Source organism: Triticum aestivum, chromosome 4B (genome assembly GCF_018294505.1).
Source record: "Triticum aestivum cultivar Chinese Spring chromosome 4B, IWGSC CS RefSeq v2.1, whole genome shotgun sequence".
Lineage (NCBI taxonomy): Eukaryota > Viridiplantae > Streptophyta > Magnoliopsida > Poales > Poaceae > Triticum > Triticum aestivum.
In genome coordinates, this window is record NC_057804.1 from 600,469,070 (window position 1) to 600,491,587 (window position 22,518).

At 39.8% G+C, this 22,518-nt stretch overlaps 1 protein-coding gene and 1 non-coding gene across 2 annotated transcripts; one reads left to right on the forward strand and one right to left on the reverse strand.

The window, feature by feature from the left end:
- Positions 1–232: 232 nt before the first annotated feature.
- LOC123093498 (protein SHOOT GRAVITROPISM 6) lies at positions 233–21,292 on the forward strand. The gene is made up of 51 exons (XM_044515478.1): positions 233–421; positions 513–603; positions 698–752; positions 858–989; positions 1,879–1,950; positions 2,665–2,755; positions 2,839–2,934; positions 3,064–3,142; positions 3,226–3,289; positions 4,132–4,235; positions 4,323–4,428; positions 4,763–4,852; positions 5,823–5,900; positions 6,021–6,088; positions 6,168–6,267; positions 6,389–6,541; positions 6,627–6,716; positions 6,839–6,904; positions 7,065–7,163; positions 7,261–7,335; positions 7,863–7,922; positions 8,302–8,391; positions 8,615–8,736; positions 8,936–9,065; positions 9,149–9,228; positions 9,629–9,764; positions 10,310–10,391; positions 11,475–11,620; positions 11,718–11,798; positions 11,905–12,005; positions 12,158–12,393; positions 12,484–12,593; positions 12,895–13,023; positions 13,104–13,175; positions 13,256–13,389; positions 14,067–14,139; positions 14,236–14,367; positions 15,226–15,398; positions 15,506–15,628; positions 15,722–15,782; positions 15,858–15,953; positions 17,969–18,069; positions 18,647–18,752; positions 18,845–18,958; positions 19,052–19,126; positions 19,560–19,658; positions 19,854–19,925; positions 20,011–20,096; positions 20,179–20,272; positions 20,424–20,531; positions 20,618–21,292. Exons 1-51 carry the CDS (start codon positions 379–381, stop codon positions 20,855–20,857), a joined length of 5,214 nt encoding a protein of 1,737 aa, XP_044371413.1. The 5' UTR covers positions 233–378; the 3' UTR covers positions 20,858–21,292.
- An 850-nt stretch (positions 21,293–22,142) lies between these two features.
- Positions 22,143–22,213, reverse strand: TRNAG-GCC (transfer RNA glycine (anticodon GCC)). The gene has a single exon. It is a non-coding gene; the product is annotated as a tRNA-Gly (tRNA).
- Between the last annotated feature and the right edge of the window lie 305 nt (positions 22,214–22,518).

Here is a 22,518-nt window from a genome sequence, read left to right on the forward strand (position 1 = left end):
TGCTGATGGAGACAGTGGAATTTTAGCTGAAAGATGCTGCCGTAGGGTGAATGAATATTCAGATAAACAGAGCCTGAACCCCTGCGCAAACTGCTGAGGCCAGAGAAGGCCGAGAGGAAGAGTACGGCCGTGTAACGACGGACGGGCGCAACGGCACGTTCCGCTGCCGATGGGTCGAGATCAAGGCCCCCCATCCAACTGTGGTTCAATCCCTCCGCTTCTCCTTGTCAGTTTCCCTCGGCCCCCTTCGGCGGCACGGATGGAGACGGAGTGACCTCACCACCCCCCATCGTGTCACGCCACCCGGGACTCGAACCTCTCTGAGCTGTCCCTCCCTCCACCCCGCCCCGCCTCCTCGCCGCGCCGCGGATCTCCTCCATGGCGTCCTCCTCCTCCGCCGCGGCGTCCGCGGCGGCGCTCGGTGAGACCACGCCCTCCTCCCCCGCCCCGTCTCCGATTCCGCAGCACCCTCGCCCTCTCTCTGACCCGCTCCCCGCCTCTCCATTTCGCAGAGGCCGTGCAGGTCCTCGTCGCCTCCCTCGCCGACGACTCCCCGCGCGCCCGCGACTCCGCCCTCGCCGCGCTCCGCGAGATCGCGCCGCTGTGAGTAACCCAGCGATTTCTGCCGCCTGGCCCTGGCTGGCGCATGATTGATTGATTGATTAACCCGTCGCTCGTTGCTTGTCGCCGGGTGCAGGAACCCGCTGCTCGTCCTCGACTGCTGCGCCACCGTCTCCCGGGGCGGCCACCGGGTAAGCTCCTCTGCGCCAAAACATCCTGTTCATTTTTGGGCGCGCGTTTCCGTTTCGCTTCGGCTCTGGGTGTGAATTGGTTCTGGTTGATGTCGACTGCTGCAGCGCTTTGGCAACATGGCCGGGGTTTTCCTCGTAATGGCCTCCGCCGTCAGGGCTCTCGACCGCCTGGATGCTGAGCGCGAGTTCCTCCGGAAAATCGCCAAGATTGCCACCGCCGAGATTGTTAGCTCAAAGGTATTACTGGACGCTTTCAGCCTGTGTCCTTGTCTTTTTTTCTTCTTCTTCCAGCTGAATACAAAATGGTGAGCTGGGAATGAGGTAGTACTGTTTTGCGGCTTCACACGCCTTCATTTCTGACACCCGTTACATAACTAGAGGGGATTTTGTGGGGTTCGATGAACAGTTGACATGAATGTTCTTACCATATATATATAGGGATGTCAGACGGTTTGCACACTAGGCATGCTTTTCTGCTGTGACTGTCACACTGAATTATTTTCATGAACTGATCCTGCTTGAGTATAAGATGCCATGAAACGTTTTGACGATCACATACTTTACTTATCGCACCATCAAGTTAAAAGGTTTCCCACTGCCTCCTCAGAAGCTGGAGTGATTTGTTCATTACCGCTCAATGAGTTGTTGCATACTTCAACTGTATGTTACAGTCTGATTTTTTTGAAACTTAATATTTATGTATTTTTCAAGTTTCTATGCTCTGTACTTTATTATCACTCCTATTTGTGCGCGTAACATTCTTCTGTAACATCTATTGGTTCTTAACTTCAGATTGATGTAATGGGTGTAGCTACCTTTCTTAACTCAAGTAATTTTTGGCATCCACCAAACATCTCAACTCTAGGCATTTATTTATTTGCAGAAACGGCCTTGATTTTCTGCAGCCAAGAATCATGGCCCGTTTTTCAAGTTTATTCTTCTCTTTCCGCCATGGCTTTGAACATTCATAATGCTATCTGTTTACAATAGGTGCTATTCTAGTGCTCTGCAATGGCAAGGATGCATCATGTTTCCTTTTACAGCTTTTGATTTGTTTTCTAGTTTTTCTGTTTTGTCTGCCTTTGTTTATCTGTTGGTTGATCTAGTGGTGTTCTTTGGTGAACAGGACTTCAATGTTGATTGGCAAAGAGCGGCAGCTACTCTTCTTGTTGCCATTGGGTCACATGACCCAGATTTGGTATACCTTTTGCACAACCATTATACTTTCTGTTTGTGGATAAACTTGTTATAGATGTCAACTACTAGGAGTAAGGCTACGTCAATAAGGTCGAATTTGTTAGGTATGAAAAAATGGGGTGATGGTCACTGCGTAGCTAAAAGGGCCAAACCCCAAAGTGTCCATAATATTCTGAGAAAACAATAGTGGATACTGTCATGATGCAACACTTTTTCAGTGCCATCTCTCGCATTTTTACATCCTCTGGTTGCTACTGAGTAAATTCCCCCTAAGAAAAATTCATTTCTCTTGGAGAGTTATTGATTGAAGGATTCTGTAAGTGCAAGCATGACTTAATTATTGTTTCGGAATATGCATTCTAGCACCAATTATTTTGGGTGTACACTCAAGTCTGTTGCAAGTTTCAATACCAAACTTTTGTATTTGGCAATTCTTCACTAATCTTTATTTTCTGAAGATATCCAGGTAGCTGAGTTTCATGTTAATTCAGTAATAGTGTTCTATTAATGCTGTGAGTTAACATTAGCTTTGGTAAACTTATATGTCAGAAGTCATTTACTCTTCCCAAAGTCTACATTGCTGGATACCCACTCCTCTCTTGGATGACTGCCCAAGGAGAACTTGTATTTTTAAGGATATGACCATCATCAGTCGACTGTTCATTTTGTGCCTTTCTGCTAGTATTCTGATAAGTACTGACCTAACACGTTGTAGATGATGGAGGAGATATTTCTTTACTTCTCTGGACCAACTTCTGCTTTGCCAGCCATGTTACAGATACTTGCAGACTTTGCATCTGCTGAAGGTTAAACACATTCTTTTTATTTAATTTTTCCACCTGAATTGGTTGGGCTGCTGAATTTGCAACTTGTTCTTGCTTATTTGAAGCCCTGCAGTTCACTCCACGATTGAAGGATGTACTTTTGCGCGTTTTACCTATCCTAGGAAGTGTACGAGACGGCCAACGACCTGTTTTTGCAAATGGTACTTCCTTTTGCAATTTCCTTCAGCTATCAGTCTATGCTCTCATTTGTACTCATATATTTCCGGAAATTTCTGAAAATATATACGTTCTTGCTTCTGAATTAATTGATACCATGTTTTCCTTTGCAGCATTAAAGTGTTGGTGCCAGGCTGCATGGGTGTATATAGGAGACACCTCTTCAGGGCTTCCTTTCGATGACGATGTTATGTAAGTTTCAATTTGACAAAGATCATTTGCAGCATTAAAGTAATGGAAGCTGGTTTGCCATCTGCACAATATTCCATTGTCAGGTCCTTCATGAATTCAGTATTTGAATTACTTCTAAAAGTATGGACGGGCTCCCGTGATCTGAAGGTACACAGTTGATTGTTTGTTGATATTTACACCTGTTTCAATAGTAATAGTGTATCGACTAATAGGAGCATGTTTATCAGTAGAAAAGTTACCTAAGTACAAAAATAACTTTGGTACATGTTATTGGAAATGCCTACCTGCCAATAAAACTGATACATACTAACATTTTCTGTAATGGCTCAATATATTCCGATCCACCATTATCAAGGCTATTGGGCTATTAATGGTGCATTTTGTAAGCACCACAATGCACTGAGATCGAATGTTCACACAGAATAGCATGTCAAGTCATGCTATGACTGTTTTGGTAACACGTGCTTATGTATCAAGCGAGAACTTCCCTTGCGGAGAGTATCTTTTTGGAAAGCGCGAAAAAGCAAGCCCATTGCACTGATGGAAAAAGAGTTATTTACAAGCCCATAGAAGGGTCACACCTGACTTTACTTCACCCCGGCCTCTAATAGCTAGGTGCTGCCAGTAGTGCAGCGTGCATGGGGTGACCTGTCGATCAAATCCACGTGAGGGGGGGGGGCTTATCATCAATTACTATTACTTCTAGGGGGACAGTCAACAAATTGTGCCCATAGGCGCAGATCAGATGGTTGCCGTGCATTCCTGTCAATCAAATGTAGCATTGCGAGTTAATTTTCTCCTATATCATTGTCATCAAGTTTTTGTGGAGTCTCTCTAGAACATTGCAAATTTGCTACAGTGTTGGGGGATCTTAGTGGCTTACAGAAATGAAATTTGTAGTAACGAAGTAATACACATTTTATTAGCACACTTAATGTTTTCAATCAAATTAATTGCTGGCACCCATGTGCGGTCAATATTTCCATCAGGTCCGTTTGTCTTCTGTGGAGGCTTTGGGAGAAATGGTCGGCCTGGTCACTAGGTCACAGTTAAAATCAGCTCTGCCAAGGATTATACCAACAATGTTGGACCTGTATGTTTTTATTATTCTCATATATTTACTGAAGACTTCACACAATTCTCTCAGATATTTATTTGTTTTGAACTTCTGCCTATGTAGATGTAAGAAAGATCAAGAAGTGGCTTTTACCGCGGCTCACAGTCTTCATAACCTTCTTAATGCATCGTTACTGTCAGAAAGTGCCCCCCCTTTACTTGAGTTTGAGGTAACTTAAGAATATTCTTAAAACGTTATATTTTATTCAATTAATTAATACATCGACATTCTGTAAGTTTCATATTAGAATTATGGTTAATTGATAACTAATACGTGTCCTGCAAAATTTGTCCGACATTTCATTGCAGCATGTCATGTTTTTTTCTGCATGAACCATGATCGATGAGGAAACCCAGCATGATAATTTGGCAACTTCTCTAGGACATTATGTGATGAATTGACATCATATATACATAAAAAATGCATGCATTATTGCTGTTTTAACACCTTATATGTGATGTCAAAGCATGATAACTCGCAATCTGTTACGTCCTGTGTTGCAGGAGCTAGCTGTTGTCTTAATTACTCTTCTTCCTTTAGTATCTGTCAACATCAGCAAAGATGAACGCTCATATATTTCAAAGGGATTGAAGGTGCCTCCTATCTCAAAATCTTTTATTTGTGATCATTTTGGTTGCATCAAGACATCTGTTAATTCTGCACACTCTAGTACTGCATTGCGCTCGGTAAATAGAAGTGATGACGGAACCACTGATGGAGTCGACTGGACTCTGGAGGTGATTTAAAGACATGTTATGCTAGCAGCATATAACATGGTTTTGTGGTCGAACCTTAGATTGGAGCCTGATAGGCAGTTGTGGAATCAGAATTTTCAGCTTGAGCTTATATCTTGGCTGATATGTCTCTAAAGGAAAGAACCTAAGAAAATGTTTCCATCTTTGAAATTGTGAATACAGAGCAACATCATCGTGGGAAAATATCTTCAGGGGTGTAAATGATGTGAAAAGTAACTCACATAGAGATATATTTTGAATTCTTGTTAGATTAGAACTTGTTAGTCCCTGTTTATAGTTTCTATTATTTCGGCGTTATTGTAGGACATTTGTGCAGTTTTCCTTTTGAGATATGTACATATATTTATTCAGTAGTGTTGTCCCTAGTGTTAATAAGACTAGAGTCTGGGTCAGTGGATCTAGACGAGGTCTGATACTGCAAACTTGAGTTTTAACAAAAATGCTGTTCTTATTCCTTATTAAGCCACTATGCCACACTAAAACAAACATGCACCAGTTTATATGGGCACCATATTATCCTCATTTGAGCACAAACTGCTGTTGGTGCTATCTGCATCATGTATCTTCCATCAAACAATTAACAAGGTGTATGAATATTGGAATTTATGATACCTAGTATTTTCCTGGAAGTTCCTCGTGCTGTAGTGTCCATTGCTTTATACTCCCTCTGTCCCATAATATAAGATGTTTTTGCAAGCTAACATAGCTAGCAAAAACGTCTTATTTTGTGGGATGGAGGGAGTAGTTTATACTAGATGAATGGTTAAGAATAGTTACTACACATGTGCTTATATTTACATGCTTGTAGACATACAATGAACTCCAGCACTGTTTCTTGGTAACTGGATTAGCATATCCCGAGGATCTGTGCATGTTCCTCCTGAGTGTAAGTACGAAGTTCACTTTTCCTACTTCCTACACATTCCAAAAAACTCAAAATTTCATTGTGAATATTCACATAATTGGCTTATATAGTCCACTGTTATTGCCTTCTATTGCCTTATAGAAATGTAGGTCAAAAGATGAAGCATCAATTGTTGGGGCACTTGGAACAATAAAACATCTATTGCCCAGGTTCTATTTCTCCCCCCACCCCCCACCCCCTTCTCTGCTTTGGAATTATTTGTGACAAGTTCTGTAACCTATCATACAGGTTGTTGGAATCATGGCATACTAAGCAAACATTGTTGGTTGAGATAGTCAAATCACTTCTAGAGGAGCAGAGCTTGGGTATTCGAATGGCACTAGCTGAGGTATTCCATATTAAATTTTTTCGACTGTTAATTTTTTTTGCCTGTATAGATAATACTGATATCTGTTTTTTGGTATACATCCAGTTATTCATTGTCTTAATACCAGTTCAATCATGTACAGCTAATTGTCGTTATGGCTTCACATTGCTACTTGAGTGGGCATTCTGCTGAGCTCGCAGTTGAGTTTTTGGTGCGGCATAGTGCTATAACCGACGATGATCTAAATGATATCAACACTCTGAAAAATGAGTACTTCCAGGATAAAAGATTTGAGGTTTAACTAATTTCAGACTATGCACAGTTTACTAACTGGATGTCAATTTCTTGAGGATGATTTATCTTATATTTTCACTTATCAGATGAAAATAAGTCTTGCTGGTCTATCTGAACTAAGAGCTGTATGTGAAAAGGGTCTACTTTTACTAGCAATTACCATTCCTGAAATGGAGGTACAGTGGAAACTTGATGTTCTTTAATCTTTACATTGCTTAGGAAATCAGCTTGCGGAGCTAGGATAACAAATATCTTTATGGTGTTATGAGTAATGCATTTTACATTTTATTATTTCCAGCTTGTTCTATGGCCATTTCTCTTGCAGCTGATTATCCCAAAGAATTATACAGGTGCAGTAGCTACGGTGAGTGCTCTTAAGTTATTCTCTACACCCTTGATATTTGTCAAAGCAATGGACCTTAGTTGGTTATATTTGTTACATGTTTTAACTGAAGTTTGGTCCTTTAATCAGTTTCATGATATTAGTATATTGTGTACTGATTACAATGGAGATATATCTGCAGGTCTGCAAATGCATAACTGAATTGTGTAGGCGTAAATTGTCGCAGACAAATCCACTGTATACTGAGTTTAATGCCTCAAATGAAATGCCCAGTCCCGAGGTAGTTTGTTTACGTTTACTTGATACCAGATGTCCAGATGACATTTTAGTTTATCATCCATAGCTACTTATTTCTCATAGCTGTATCGGTTATGCAGGATCTGTTTGCTCGTTTGCTGGTGCTTCTGCATAATCCACTTGCTAGGGGGCAACTCGCTACCCAGATCCTGACGGTTTGTCTTCAAACTAATTAAATCTTCTTGTTGGTTATTGTATCTGATTGATGTCCATCCATTTATTCCATGTATGGTCTAGCTTTCCCAGACATGTGAATACTTTTCCTCTTAGAGATCCTGTGTCGCATTGAGGTTCTTCTATCCTTTGATGGTGAATTATCATATGCTTTATGTTGCAATGGATTAGTTATACATGGAAAATTAGTTCTTGACACACTAGTTCTCTTTCTTGTCAACTGGGATAACTTTTATCATCCCTGACCAATAGGCTGCCTGATACTGTTTGCTTCCATTCAGTATGTGGATTATATAGTCCACAGCAGTCACAACTCAAGTACTGTACTGTTGCCTTGTAAGTCTTTAACTTTCTTTGCCCTCATATAATGTAATTCAAGCTGTCGCTCATTAAGAAGTGCGCTCTCTGGGGCCTCTGTCTATAATTCTTTTGATGTATTTTATATAGAAAACCTCAAAGATTGTTCACTTGCGGTCATCATTGTCCACATTACCTTTGGTTTTTGCAGGTGATGTGCTACTTGGGTCAACTTTTCCCAAGAAACCTTTCTTTATTTTGGGAAGATGAGGTATAGCCCCTTCATCTAGTATTTTTAGCAGTTGAAGAGTGCATTCCCTTTCCAGTTTTTTGTTAGTTAATCATGTTTGCATTTGTTTGGTTCTTAATGGAGAAGTAATTTTGTAGGAGTAGGAGTAAGTCATTATCCACTCATCTTTCTGCAGTATCGAAGTTTTTCTTAATTAATCGACATTTTAAGAACGGCCATTGCCCATCCTGGCTGTGTCTTGGATTAGTGATGCTTGCCCCTTGAATGGTTTCTTTGTACAATTCACTGAGCTATGTAACTTTTGTGATGATTTACTTAACAGCAATAGGACTAATAGTCAAATTTCAGCTTGTCATGTTGTTGAAGTGGCTTACAAAATGCATATTTTGGCAAGTATTAGGTCCCTAAGATGAAAGCTTACATCAGTGATCCTGAAGATCTTAAGCAAGATAGCACCTACCAGGAAATATGGGATGACATGATCATCAATGTAAGTATATTTCTCTTGTCATTTGAAGACTATAATCATGTCATAAAGCAAGTGGAATTATGGTGATTATTGTTACTGTTGGCAAATTTGTGCTAACTAGTTGTGTGAAAAACAGATGCTGGTAAAAGATTGATTGCTTGTTTGTACCTTGTGGACCTTTTCTTTTGCGAGGCTTCAAATTATGCTTGCTTCTCTCAAAAGCTTATTTTGCTATGTTTTCCAGTTTTTAGCTGAATCCTTGGATGTTGTGAATGATAATGTGTGGGTCATATCCTTGGGCGATGCATTTGCTAGACAATATGATCTCTATGCTACATCTGATGGGCATTCAGCTTTGCTGCACAGGTAAGTTTATGTTACTCTGCTGTACCTTCCATTGATCTGTAGTTATTGGCATTTCTCGGGATGTGGTCACTAATTCTTTTACTAGGTACATTTCCATTAAGATGGACTTGATGTTTTTGGCTCGGATGCACAAAATATATTGTCAACATGCCCATGCACTTAATGTACTGGAAGTGATTTTCTAATATTTTATCTGCAGATGTTTAGGAATGCTTCTTCAGAAGGTTGATGATAGGATTTATGTCCGTGAAAAGATTGATTGGATGTGTAGACAGTCAAGTATGTCTATTCCTGTTAATCGCCTTGGACTTGCCCAAGGCATTGGTTTGGTAAGTTGGAATTAATGAAATCTTTTCATTTTTTTTTCATTTAGGACTTCCTTTTGGAGCTTTTGTACTGAATACACTTACAGGTTGCAGCTTCTCATTTGGACACAGTTTTGGAGAAGCTGAAGAACATATTAGAAAATGCAGGGCAAAGTGCTCTCCAGAGGTATTTATGTCCTTTTTGGTAGGAGCACCCTATTTTATATTGCTAATCTTACTGTGAATCATGCCGAGATAGCAACTTATAAGCTAAGTTGGAAGTAATTAGATTCTGCTTTAGCTCACATATACACCTATATGGCCAGTTTTGTGCCTGGAGCAACCGATTTGTTTCCCCTTCTAAATTAATCACCTATAACGATTTACCGATATTTTTGGTAGGTACTTCATTTTGGTTTACTTGAACAATAGTTTTCTTCCATTTCCTCGTTTTATCATATTTTATTTGATGAAAGAGAAATCGAGATAATGAATGGCACTGTTGTTTTTGTGTCTTGTTCATGTTTCCAGCCCATTTATGTAGTTGGCCCATTCTATTAATAAATATGTGGTGTTGAATTCTGCAGGTTCCTCTCATTTTTCTCGTTTAGAGAAAAAGTGGAGGATGTTGATGATACGTACGCAGCTCTGGCTTTGATGTATGGTTATGCTGCAAGATATGCCCCATCAACAGTTATTGAAGCCAGAATCAATGCACTTGTGGTATGTATCCAATTTATGAACCGAGTTGTCTTTTATTTCTGCTATATAAAGATGACCAGTCTGATAAATGATATTTCCTCCGTCTTATATTATAAGATGTTATTACAACCAATATATGAGTGCATTGGTTGTAATAACATCTTATATTATAGGACGGAGGGAGCATTTGTGGTCTTGAACTCACTTTTGAGTAATCTAAATGTACCTTTTTGGCTAAGTGCAATGCATGATCATAATATTACGCAATTTCGTACATCCACACTTACTCTGACAGTGCTCAGATACCATGGTTTTGTGTGTGTGTGCCTGTGTGTGTGTGGGGGGGGGGGGGGGGGGGGGGGGTTGTAATTGTCCAAGTACTTGCCCCAAACGGGCTCATGTGGACATAGGTGCACCAGATGCACTTCCCTGATCCTGCATCACATTATGTTTGAGGACACATTAATCACATCACAATAGATAGTTTCTTTATTTCTTAGTCTGTGGCCAGCAAATCTGATATGTATTTTGATCTCCTGCCTTTACTCTACTTACCCTGTACTCAGGGGACTGATATGCTTGGAAGATTCCTTCATGTTCAACATCCTACTGCAAAGCAAGCTGTCATTACTGCAATTGACCTTTTAGGTATTTTTCTTTATAAGAAGGCTGCATGTCTTTTCTTGTTTTTGGAGTCATGCCTAGAATTTAGTTCTGAAATGTACTCTGTTCCTCTGCTTTTGCACAGTTGATATTTGCTATTTTCTTGCAGCAGTTGACTTGTTAGCCTCAACACCTGATTTTGTGTTTTACATTCGTTTATGCATATCATGTTTGTAGTTCATATCTATTTTAGGAAGACTTGTGGTAAGCTGCCGCGTCACGGATTCTGAAAAAACTTAGTTACCAACTGACCTTGGTGAAATCAGCCGAGATCTCATCGAGCTAGCATAATTCATATAAATGCCAGATTTCATCATGGTATTGCTGAACAAAGCAAAAGCAATTATGACTTGAGAATGAGCTTAAAACCTCACCCAGACAGAATGTATTGGCAGTACAGCTGTTTCCTTATGGAAATTGCTTTTGGTACACTGATTCAGTTAAGGTGGTTTCGACATCATCATGAACACAACAAGTTCAGATACTCCGTAAAGCTACAGTGCCAAACGGATCCGTCCTCCCCGCATCATGGACCCATGTCTCATATTTTACAGTCGCTACTCGAGAATTGTTGTTGGCTTGTAACGATTTCTTATGTCTCTATCTCCTCTTTAACAAGTAGTTCATAATGGAAATGGAATATTTCTATTAGTCTGGCACCTGTACAATGTTAATTTGTCTACTACATGCATGGCTCCAACGTGAACTGAATTCCTACTATAGAACTATGACCTGAATGAACAAAATGTTGCATTGAATCGTACAAGTCTATATTGGGGTTTATTACTCATGTTTGTACTTGCTGTTTTATTTTCCAGTTAGTTCTTCAATTGAGAGAATAAAGAAAGTATTAATTGTGGATTCTAGGAGATTCTTAAAAATGGTTGTTCGAGACTCTGTTAGTTAAGGAAGGCTTAGTTTGCTTAGTTGACCTAGATATTTTGAATGTATCTAGCATGACTAATTAGTTCTGTGTATTTAACCCAACAGTTAAAATTTCTGAGTTTCAGCTTACATTATACACTTTTTGGGGTCTATTTATCTTACATGATTATTGTTAATTTCTAGGCCGGGCTGTTATTAGTGCTGCTGAAATAGGAATTTCGTTCCCACTGCAACGAAGAGATCAATTGCTGGAGTATGTGCTAACTCTAATGGGAAGGGATCAAAGTGATGATCTCGTTGATTTCAGCATTGAGCTTCTTCAAACACAAGTATGAACTCAAGTTATACCGACTTATTCACTATCATATGTATACTAGCCGCTTGAGTTTGATGGATTTATTCATGCAAATCTTCTTATGTATGCAGACTGTTGCTTTGAGTGCTTGTACTACTCTGGTTTCAATAGAGCCAAGGTTACCTATGGAAACAAGAAATCGTGTCATGAAGGTCTGCTTTGCAGTGGCGAACGTCACAGAACTATGGCAATATGATTTTAGTTTCAGTTACTTGCATAACACATATGATTTTGAGTTGTTTTATGTTCCATTTTCAGGCAACCTTAGGTTTTTTTGCTTTGCCAACTGAGCCCTCAAACATCGTTGAGAGCCTGATAACAAACCTAATTATTCTGTTAGGTGCCATTCTGCTAACCAGGTAATGCTTTAAGCTCACTTTTTAATAAGTAAATCTCAGTTTTCAGATAAGTTTTGCCTGTCATGCTTCAATTTCTTCTGTTCTGTTCTGTTCCTTCTTCCACTTGCTTGCGCTTTTTTTTATTATTGTGTTATGATCATTTTGTTTATCAGTGGTGAAGATGGCCGAAGCAGAGCAGAGCAGCTGTTGCATATTCTTAGACAACTCGATCCATATGTTTCAGCATCTGCAGAACACCAGAGAAGAAGGGGATGTGTTGCTGTACATGAGGTGTTAGTAAAGTTTCGCAATCTTTGTTCTGGTGGATTTGGTGCATCGGGCTCCTATCCAACTTTGAGCCTAAAGCACATTGATCAGGGAGGGCCTAGGGGCTCGTCAAGTTTGCCATGTATGTTGGAATTTTTTGCTTGGATTGTTACTGCAATTGTATGATTGTGATCTCCCAGTTGGTCAAGACTTCTTTTTTATTTTGTACCAGCTGCATTTGTGTTGCCGAATCGAGATTCATTAAGCTTGGGCGAGAGAATAATGGCATATCTACCTCGTTGTGCTGATACAGATGATGAAGTTAGGAAAGTTGCGATTCAGGTTTGTGTGGAAAGTAGCCGGTTTGCGTTCCTTTACCTGCTACAGCTCATTTCATCTATGCAATGTGCCATTTTCTAGGCCTTCTGGTTGCAGTGTGCCACACAAGAAAATTGAGAGACTAGTTCCCTAATAATCTGGATTGTGCAGCATAACATAGTTACATGGTTCTGTCGAAAACAACCATGTTTTGCAGAAGATAACACAAAGATCTATGCCATAAACCTTAACAGTTAAAATTTCTCTTTGTACACAGAAGTTGAGCTCATAAATTTATCTTCATCATGTGCTTTTCCTGCTGCAGATTATTGCCCTTTTCTTCAATATATCACTTTCACTTCCAAAGCAGAAGACATCTGCTAATGACATCGATCTAGAATCTTCATACGGTGCTTTGTCTTCCCTAGAGGACATAGTCTCCATCATCAGAAGGGTGAGTGGCTATATTAATTTACCATTCATTAAATCCTCTTCTGAGCAAATGTTAAAATCCATCGTTCTCTTTCCTTGAAGGCATCTGTTGATCAGATCGAAGTATTTCATAGAGTTGTCTCCTCTGTGTGTACTCTACTATCTAAGGACGAGGTAGACAATATTAGCTGAAATTTGATTGTAATTGAAGAATGTCATTATGGTTATTGATAGATTTTCTCTGTACTTTATAGCTGGTTGTCTTGCTACACTCTTGCACGTTAGCGGCATGTGATAAAGTGAAGCAATCAGCAGATGGTTCCATTCAAGCTATTATAGTATTTATTATCAGAAGAGGCAAGGATCTACGTGAAGCTGATGTACTGAGGTTAGTTTATACTTTATAAAGTGGGAATTAGCTCAGAAGCCCCCTAAAATGTCGTAATTAGGGTGTGGATCGTGTATGCTTGAAAAACAACAATATGATAGTGGAAAATACCAAAATGTCCACCATCTCTGTTGAAGATATACAGGGTGTGAATCGCATGGCAACTTCAGGATGCGATGACGTCATGTTGGCCTGAGTGGGGCTGTGGATGGGAGATGCCTCACTAGTCACCATACTGGAAAAATCCCAACTAAATAGAACATCACATAAGGATATCTTGGTTAGTTTTGAAAAAGTAACATGCATACGGTCATTACCGAGCAAGCAGAGTGCAACTGTCATCCGGCAATGACCATCTATTACAATCTAATTTAGGGACATCACAACTGCCCAGCTTTCGAGCCATCTCAGGCCATGAGCGTTTTCGGCCGTTGGATCATCAGTTCTGCGTGGTTTTGACCGTTTGATCTCCTCTCATTCCCGCCTGGGCTACACCCCACGCTTCGCGGACAGGGCCGATGCTCCCATATCAAATTTGTCCAACTCTTGTTTTGTTAATTATACGCCTTTGGAGTGTTACTGGCCCGATTTTTCTCAAAAAGAAGCACAGTGCATTACCTCTTTTTATGTTACCTTTTGATTTGAATATTGTTAAGATCTCACTTGTGATGTTACAGGGCAACACAATCTCTGCTCTCATCAGCTATTGCTCTTACCGACAAGCACTCGCGCCATGAAGTTCTCAATGCAGTATCCATTATCATTTTCTTGTGTCTATCATTTTCAATATTAATATTCATTTCAAGGATTATTCCCACAATCAGTTATTACCTTTGACTTAGATAGATATCATGCTTAGCAGAAAATACCAACCACATTGTGGTCTTTGATGAAGTTCTATTTGTGGCTGGGCGAGATATTTGTACAAAGGACATAACAAGAATTCGTGGTGGTTGGGCTATACAAGATGTTTTTTATGTAAGTATTTGGGCCAAGCCTGGGCATATGTATTATGAGTTTTCAATGACTTGTATCCTCACTGCATTCATTTATACAGTATATTGGTAGGCAGTAGGCACATCTATTTGATACTAGTATTTGGGCTGAGCCTGGGCATCTGTATTATGCAAGTTTTCAACGACTTGTATTTTAATTGCATTCAGCTATACAGTATATTAATAGGCACATCTATGTGTTACTCCTTCGTATCATACAAATGGGGTGTGCATTCATTATAGACCATAACCCTGCCCAGCATAATCATGCGATCTTATTTAAAAATGTATATTAATATGTTAATGACTTCTGCTATTCATACATTTATAGACCGTTATAATCAGGACTTGCAAGGCACATTATATTTTTTGAATCTTTTATTCATATTGATAAGTTCCTAGGAAATTGATAGGTATACATTGCACTTTTTTCCTTCTAAGAAACGCGTGCTATATCCGCCCTGATTTGAGATATGTCATATATGTGATAGGAAAGAAATTTAATAAAATATTATCTAAAAAATTCTAGAAAGACTATGACGAGCCGAATTGTATATTGTTCATTTAGTTGAAAAGGTTGTAATTCGATGAGTGACGTTTCTTCTGCATTTCCATTCTTTATATTTGCCTTGTTCATATAGTAATGACATGCATAAATATTTTACTTGGACTTTCGAACCGAAACTATAGGGGAGGCCCCGACAGTAATATAGTTTACTTGGACTAGTTTGTATGATAATAATTCCAGATTAAATAGCAACTGCAATTATGCAGCGATTTGGTAGGTGAATTCTACAGATACACTTCTTATTATGTGTTTGATGGTTTTCCCTGGTTTCAGGTTTTCTCCCAGCATAAGGTGCTGGCTACTCTTTTTCTGGAGTACATTTTATCTATACTTCACAAAGAACCTGTTGCAACAAATGATTCAGAAAAAGGGGAAATTAACTCAGAGTCATCAGCTGATGACTGTATTCTACAAGCAACTATGTTCGCTCTCAATGCGTTCCTGAGGTATGGTTCTCCATTTGATGACTGACTGTTGATGTTGACTAATGGTGGACAACTGGATACCTTTCATCTGCTGATCTCATGTACTTGAAAATATCAAAACTTCACAGAGGTGGTGGGAAGGTCGGGAAACAAGCAGTTGAGCAAAGCTACCCTTCTGTCCTTTCTGCACTTATACTGAAGCTGGGAGGTCTTCACGGTCTTGCTGAATTAGGCCGCAATGAGCTTCTACGGTGAAAATTAGACTGACTTTCTGAAATCTTAATTTTATATATGAAGGCTAATGTGAAATGATTGCCAGAAAGTTGTTACCTCATGTTTTGCAGATCGTTGTTAATTGCATTCCAGTCATTCTGTGATTGTGTTGGCGATGTTGAGATGGGAAAGGTGCTTTCCTTAATGGCTATTGCCTGTCAACTGTCTAGCAATTATTGACTGTGTAAAATCTTTGTCATTTCATAGATATTAGCTCGAGATGGAGAACGAACTGAGAAGGAGAAGTGGATTGATCTTGTGCAAGAGGTTGCATGCAGTTCCTCAGTAAAGAGGCCCAATGAGGTAACTTCTAATGAACTTGCAGCTTCTCTTAGTCCCTGGCTAGACCAGCTTCCCTACCCCCCCCCCCCCCCTCTTTCGCATGGCTCCTCTATTGTTTGTATGTCTTTCTTTACTAGAGTTATTGCCGGGGCCTCCTCTAAAGTTTTCAGTTTGATAAAGAAGTAACTTCTATAGTGTTTTGCGTGTTTGAGTCTTTTCTGAGTTAATATATTAGTGAATTTTTGGTGACAAGAACATATGTTGACAGTAGCTGAATCCTCATATTCAAAACTACAAATAAAATACATTTTCTTTCATCTATGTCTATGCGTTGGATGTCATCAACAACTTGACCTTTGAAGTCATAGCTGCCAGAAACTCTAGCAAGCGTGTACATATATATTATTCCTTACAAAAACCATTTAGGAATAGCCACCATGTTCAATTTCTTTGCAGCCTTGGGAAGTTGTCCTTGAACCAGATGTTAAATTGATTGATCTTTAGCACTTGAACCAGTTCCACAAGAAAACAAGACATGTTCACAGTACATTCTCTTTTACACCTGTAGTACATGTATGGGTTTTGTTGAATTGTATATGTGGATTGCCTAGCCCTTTCCATCAGTTTGGACTTTTGGTTGCGTTGGCTAGTGTATGAAGTTTAACATGGTATCAGGGCTAAGGTCTTGAGTTCAAGTCCCAGCTTTCTCAATTTATTGAAAAAATGCTGCTGCCCCTCTCTGTGTCCACGTATAGGCCTCTTGAGTCATACTCCCTCCGTTCGGAATTACTTGTCGCGAAAATGGATGTATCTAGATGTATTTTAGTTCTAGATACATCTAGGCCTCTTGAGTCATACTTCCTCCGTTCGGAATTACTTGTCGCGAAAATGGATGTATCTAGATGTATTTTAGTTCTAGATACATCCATTTCCGAGACAAGTAATTCCGAACGGAGGGAGTACCTCGCATCTATTCACGCGTTGACTTTCCGCGTCACACGTGAGAGGGGGTGTTGAAGTGTATATGTGGATTGACTAGCCCTTTCCATCAGTTCGGACTTTTGGTTGCATTGGCTATTGCATGAAGCTTAACATGGTATCTATTCACGTGTTGACTTCCCATGCCACGCGTGAGAGGGGGTATTCAAGTGTATATGTGGATTGCCGAGCCCTTACCATCAGTTCGGACTTTTGGTTGTGTTGGCTAGTGCATGAAGCTTGTTAGGGTTCACCATGTAGCCTATCTACTCAGGGTCAGCCAGTGAGTCCCACTAAATTCGTAATACCTTATTGCAATATTTAAAATTACATACAATTTTTAGTTTCAATATTAGGCCTCCTTTGGTTTGTAGGAATTTTGTAGGAACTCTATAGGATAGGATTTGCAACGGAAAAATTCCTTTGAAGCCCTTTGGTTTATAGGAATGGATTCCTATTCCTATGTAGGATAGGAATCAATCCTTCACATTTTGGAGGAAAAAAAACATTAGCCTAGACTCAATGGAAAAAAATCCTATCCTATGCACCAAATGACATCTCTTTCTTTATAGGAAATGAGATGCATGTCATCTCACTTCCTATGTTTTTCCTATTCCTATAAAATTCCTATCCTATAAACCAAAGTAGGCCTTAAATGGCAGCCTCCAAGAGCCTAGACTGTTAGGAACTTATCATTTTTTCATGATAACAGGAATGATATGTTAGAGCTAAAATAAAGAAGATACTTCTTTGAATGTGAAATTTGCTTGTCTCAGCTCTCCTGAAGTTCTTGTGAACAAACACAGAGCTTGTGTTTCAATATATTAAAAAGATAGAAAAGGTTAACAAGCCAAAAGAAAGGCCAAGGGCCAAAGCCAAACAACTGGGGGCGCTACAGCTCTTCTGAAACTCTTATAAGCTTTCATTGAAAGCTGGGTGTTTATTGTCATAATTGCAACTGATTTTTCTTAAATGCAATCATAAAATTAGTCACTGTTCTATGGTTTACATTGCGTGGTGAAATCACTATACCAAAATAACTGGGTAATATACCACAGGTTCTGCCAACCTGCGTTATCTTGAGCAAATCTCTTGACAGGAATCAGAGGGCTGAAAGGGAGGCTGCTGCTGCTGCACTATCAGAATTTATTCGCCACAGGTAATTAATACCATTCCTCTTCATATAAGTCCTAAGATGTTCACTGTACCTCCAGAAAATGAAGGGAAAATCAAAATGATTAGTTTATAGGTGCTTAGACAGAATCGGAGTTCAATCTCCCATGGGATTAGTTTCTGACTGGTTAGCAGCGGTTACCACTTACCACTTAGAGGCCCTCACTACTAAGGCCAGTACCAACTGGTATATTGGTCTGTTTTAAAATAATAAAACAGCAGTAGTTCCAGAAGTGCAAATTGCAGAAGTTTGAGAAAGCACCAACTGGAAAGTCTGGTGTTTCCTTGAAAACATGAAAGGGCCTGACTATGCATACAATTTTACAACAAGACATCCAACATAGTCAATAGATATTCTCAAGGAAATCATGCTTGTCACTAAGAAGTGTTTAAATAATATTTCATGCATTATGTATGCGTAAATTTGTTGTAGTATTGTTGGCAAATATGTTCATGATTTTTACTGTGGTTTACAGATACAACTCACACACGTATATTTCACTATTATTCCTTGCACAATTCAACTTGCCAATAACCTAATCCAGTTCTTTTTTGTTCTGCAGTGAAAAAGAACCTGCATTGCTTGAACAAATGGTTGAGGAATTGTGTCAACATGTAACTGACGACTCACCGACTGTCAGGAGTCTCTGCTTGCGAGGACTTGTACAGGTCATCAATCTAAACAGAGCAACTTCTAAGGATACATGTTGTCACATTGTTTGGCAATTGACTAACATATATTGTGTGGCCACCTCTGTCAGATACCTGAGAGCCACATACTTAATTACATCCAGCAAGTCCTAGGAGTAATATTAGCATTACTTGAAGATGCCACCGAATCTGTTCAACTCACTGCTGTTCAGTGCCTGTTAACCGTGAGTTCTATAATTTGTTACATGATACAGATCTCCTTAAATGCCACTTATATTTAATTTGACAGAACATACAAACATCACACACTGCTTCAGGTTCTTAATGTGTCAGAACAAGATGCAGTGGATCCCATTTTAATAAGTCTCTTAGTAAGGCTAAGGAATCTCCAGGTAACCATTTGGAACAAGCTTACCTTCATGTATTGCCATTTTTAGTGACATGATGTGGGCATTTGTGTAAATTTATGATGGTTACTACTTACTATGAACCTGTTAAGTTCATCGCAATATCAGTTATAAGTTAACAGAAGTTTTATTGATTGGTTGATGACAAAAACATCATGCGGAATTTATTGTGCACATGGAATCTAGAACAAGTATAATGTCTGCACAAAATGTGAATGCTTCTATGATCAAAAGAAACTTGACATCTTACGTGCCACTTGGGAACCCGCTTATGTCTCTTTTGGTGCTTTCCTGTTATCTTACAAGATTGTTTTAGATCCATCTCCCTTTTCACTCAAGCGGCCTGTTTCTCTATTTTTTATATGCTGACTGTAAACAACCTAGGGCCGTGACCTATTGTGTAACTTATCTGCTACAGATCTCCATGAATACAAAAATGAGGTCCAATGCCTTTGCAGCTTATGGTGCTCTAAGTGCCTATGGTGCTGGTTCACAGCATCATGCTTTTCTTGAGCAGGTAACACCCAGCTCCCACCCTGGTTGCTTTAACAGTACATCTAGCAGGGAGCTGCTATCATGAAGGCCTTCTTATAGGATGCTGTTGTAGTGGTCATAGGAAGTGACATTGCCAGCTTATGGGTTGTTAAGGCAATTGTAAGGATCTTTCCCCTTATGCTTCTCAAGCTACCAATATCTTTGCTGCCTGCTGCAGATACATGCCACTCTTCCGCGTTTGATCCTCCATCTTCATGATAATGACCTTAGCGTTCGCCTTGCCTGTCGGGTATGCAGTCGTTCCTTTGTTTTCCGTTACTAAGCATTTCCTTTAACTTGCATATCTTGATATTTGTGTTTTTTTTTTGAAACAGAACACATTCCAGCTCCTAGCGCCTTTGATGGAAGTAGATGGCTTGTCTTCACTCCTCAACAAGCAATATTTCACATCTGATCGGCGGTTTGTGTTGAACCTTCCTAGCTATTTCTGTTAGTTTTTCATTTTATTTAGAAGTGACATTTTTAATATTGTGTGCCCTCAGATCTGATTACGAGGACTTCATTAGGGACTTAACAAGACAACTTTGTCGACTATCTCCCGTCAGAGTTGACAGCTACCTAGAATCTGCTATCCAGGTACCCTTTTTTTTCTAGAGCATGCAGAAGAGCTTCATGTCGAGGGGGGGGGGGGGGAGTCTTTTGTTTCTTTCCTTCACACTTGTCATGCAACCAGCATGATGACCAAGGTATTGAATGTGATCCTGACACATCTTTTTTCTTGATTTAGGCATTTGATGCACCTTGGCCGGTCATTCAAGCAAATGCAGTTTGCTTAGTTAGTTGCATGCTATCCTTTTTGGACGATCAACGCTTCCTTGCTCCTTACTTCTCCCAGGTATCTGCACTCCATTTTGGTACTTTAGTTATTATAAACATATCATGGGGAGCTGCTAACAGTCTTTTAACACTTTTTGTGTCAAGGTGTTCGCTATGTTGGTTGGCAGAATGAGCCAATCACCAGAGGCCGTTGTTCGAGCAGCAGCATCTTCTGCCTTGGGCCTCCTGATAAAGAGGTCTAACATGCTCAAGTCATTGAGTTCACGGTTTGATCGAACAGATCCATCACAGAATTCTCAACATGGAGAGCCTCACGCTAAAACATCGTCTGAGCTTCAAGAAGAGGCTGCAGCAAAGCCAAATGGCGCGCAAGGAGAGCAATAGAAGTAATTGAAGCCGATCTCTCTCGGAAGTAAATCTGTTGTACATGTACAGAGTTTAATGTTCATGCTGCCTGCCTGTACATTTTGTGCCTCCTTCAACAATAGAGCATAGAGAGATAATTCTGTAGCCATGTCCATAGGTCTTTAGTGTTGATTGTACAGCAGACTGTCGCAGTTCGTTGATTGCTTTGTAGAATTCGCTGTGTTCCGTAAGTATGTGTAATATAATGAAGATACGCCTTCAGTCATGCAGTGTTTGAGGAGTTAGCTCACTAGTCAACACCGGCGGCTAGCTAAGCAGAAACTGATGAATTCTTGAGTATGTATATACAATAGGCAGCCGTCAATCTAAACGAGATCCCCTATGGAAATGTGGAAGCCGGATTTGTCATGTATCCAGAATTCTTCAGTGCTTCAAGTGCACTTTTAAGCTTCATGAGTTGTTGCATTTTTAAGCTTTATCAGTCGGTAGCTAGCTCGAATCTTCTACTCCATTTTTCAGCTAGTAAAACAGTTATTTTGATTATTATTTTTGGATGAAGGATCACCTGCGCCATGGCAGAAAAGACCACCTGCCAATATTATCGTCAAATCTAACCTTGTGGCCATGTGACATGTGGCACATGCCGCCATACCCTATGGAGGCACTTACTGTTCATGCTTGGGAATGATGGCCCCATTTTCCCCTAGGTAGGCAGTTAAGCTCCATTAGCACCTTCTCTGAAAACTGCTTGGTGCTTTATGACATTCCATCTGAACTTTTCTTAATTGTCGGAGTTGCATCAAAGCTGTAGAGATTGAAACCACGTGTCCATGTAGTAAGCAATCTGAAAAAGCTGTAGAGATTGAAGACAGGGTATGTTACAAGTTGCATGCGAAGTGTAGCAAAGCTGGTTAGAGCAAAACAAGCAACGGATTGAGCAACTAGCGCGAAACTACTCCTAGAAGCATGCTATACATCCTAGCAATGGACAATACTGTAAGAGATGACCTTTAACAGTATGTTGAATGTTCCAGAGGCAAAGTGACTACGCATCATCAGAACAAATGCAAATCTTGGTCTTGCCTAAATTATGTCCTAAACACCAACACCTGTCTTTTCTACTAGCTGAAGACAGATGTAGTGGTCTTGTATCTCCAACTTAGGCTATAAAAGTCTTTCCATCGTACATACTCACACAAGGCAGTAATGAAAAACAAACCCGGAGGTACATTGGCTACAAAAGATTTTGAGGTGTAGGTAAATCAAAAGGACAATGCTGGTTTTGCTTGATTGCGCCAAGAAGTGCACCAGCCGGGAATCGAACCCGGGTCTGTACCGTGGCAGGGTACTATTCTACCACTAGACCACTGGTGCCATACATTATGAAATTTAATATTTAGAATTAGTTTACCCATGTTTTCAGATGGAAGGTTATCACTTTTGAACAGACTATTTTACTTACAAAACCTAGCACATCCTATGTGTAAATAAATAGATGATTGCCCACTAACTTATTTATCAACCATCGTACCACAACATATAACCATATAGGTTGCATGGAAAAGGTTTAGCCATTTGCGTTTTATTACTGTCAAATACAATAAATTTGTATGCATTTTTACTTTCGGTTATCATATTATTAATTCAAATATTCATGTTTAATACATCAACATATCATG

Bases quoted from the DNA above. Each gene is read 5' to 3' on its own strand.
- LOC123093498 (XM_044515478.1), top strand. From the start codon at position 379: ATGGCGTCCTCCTCCTCCGCCGCGGCGTCCGCGGCGGCGCTCG. The intron at 6,542-6,626 runs GTTTAACTAATT...TTCACTTATCAG, and splicing joins TCCAGGATAAAAGATTTGAG to ATGAAAATAAGTCTTGCTGG. The intron at 7,164-7,260 runs GTAGTTTGTTTA...TCGGTTATGCAG, and splicing joins ATGAAATGCCCAGTCCCGAG to GATCTGTTTGCTCGTTTGCT.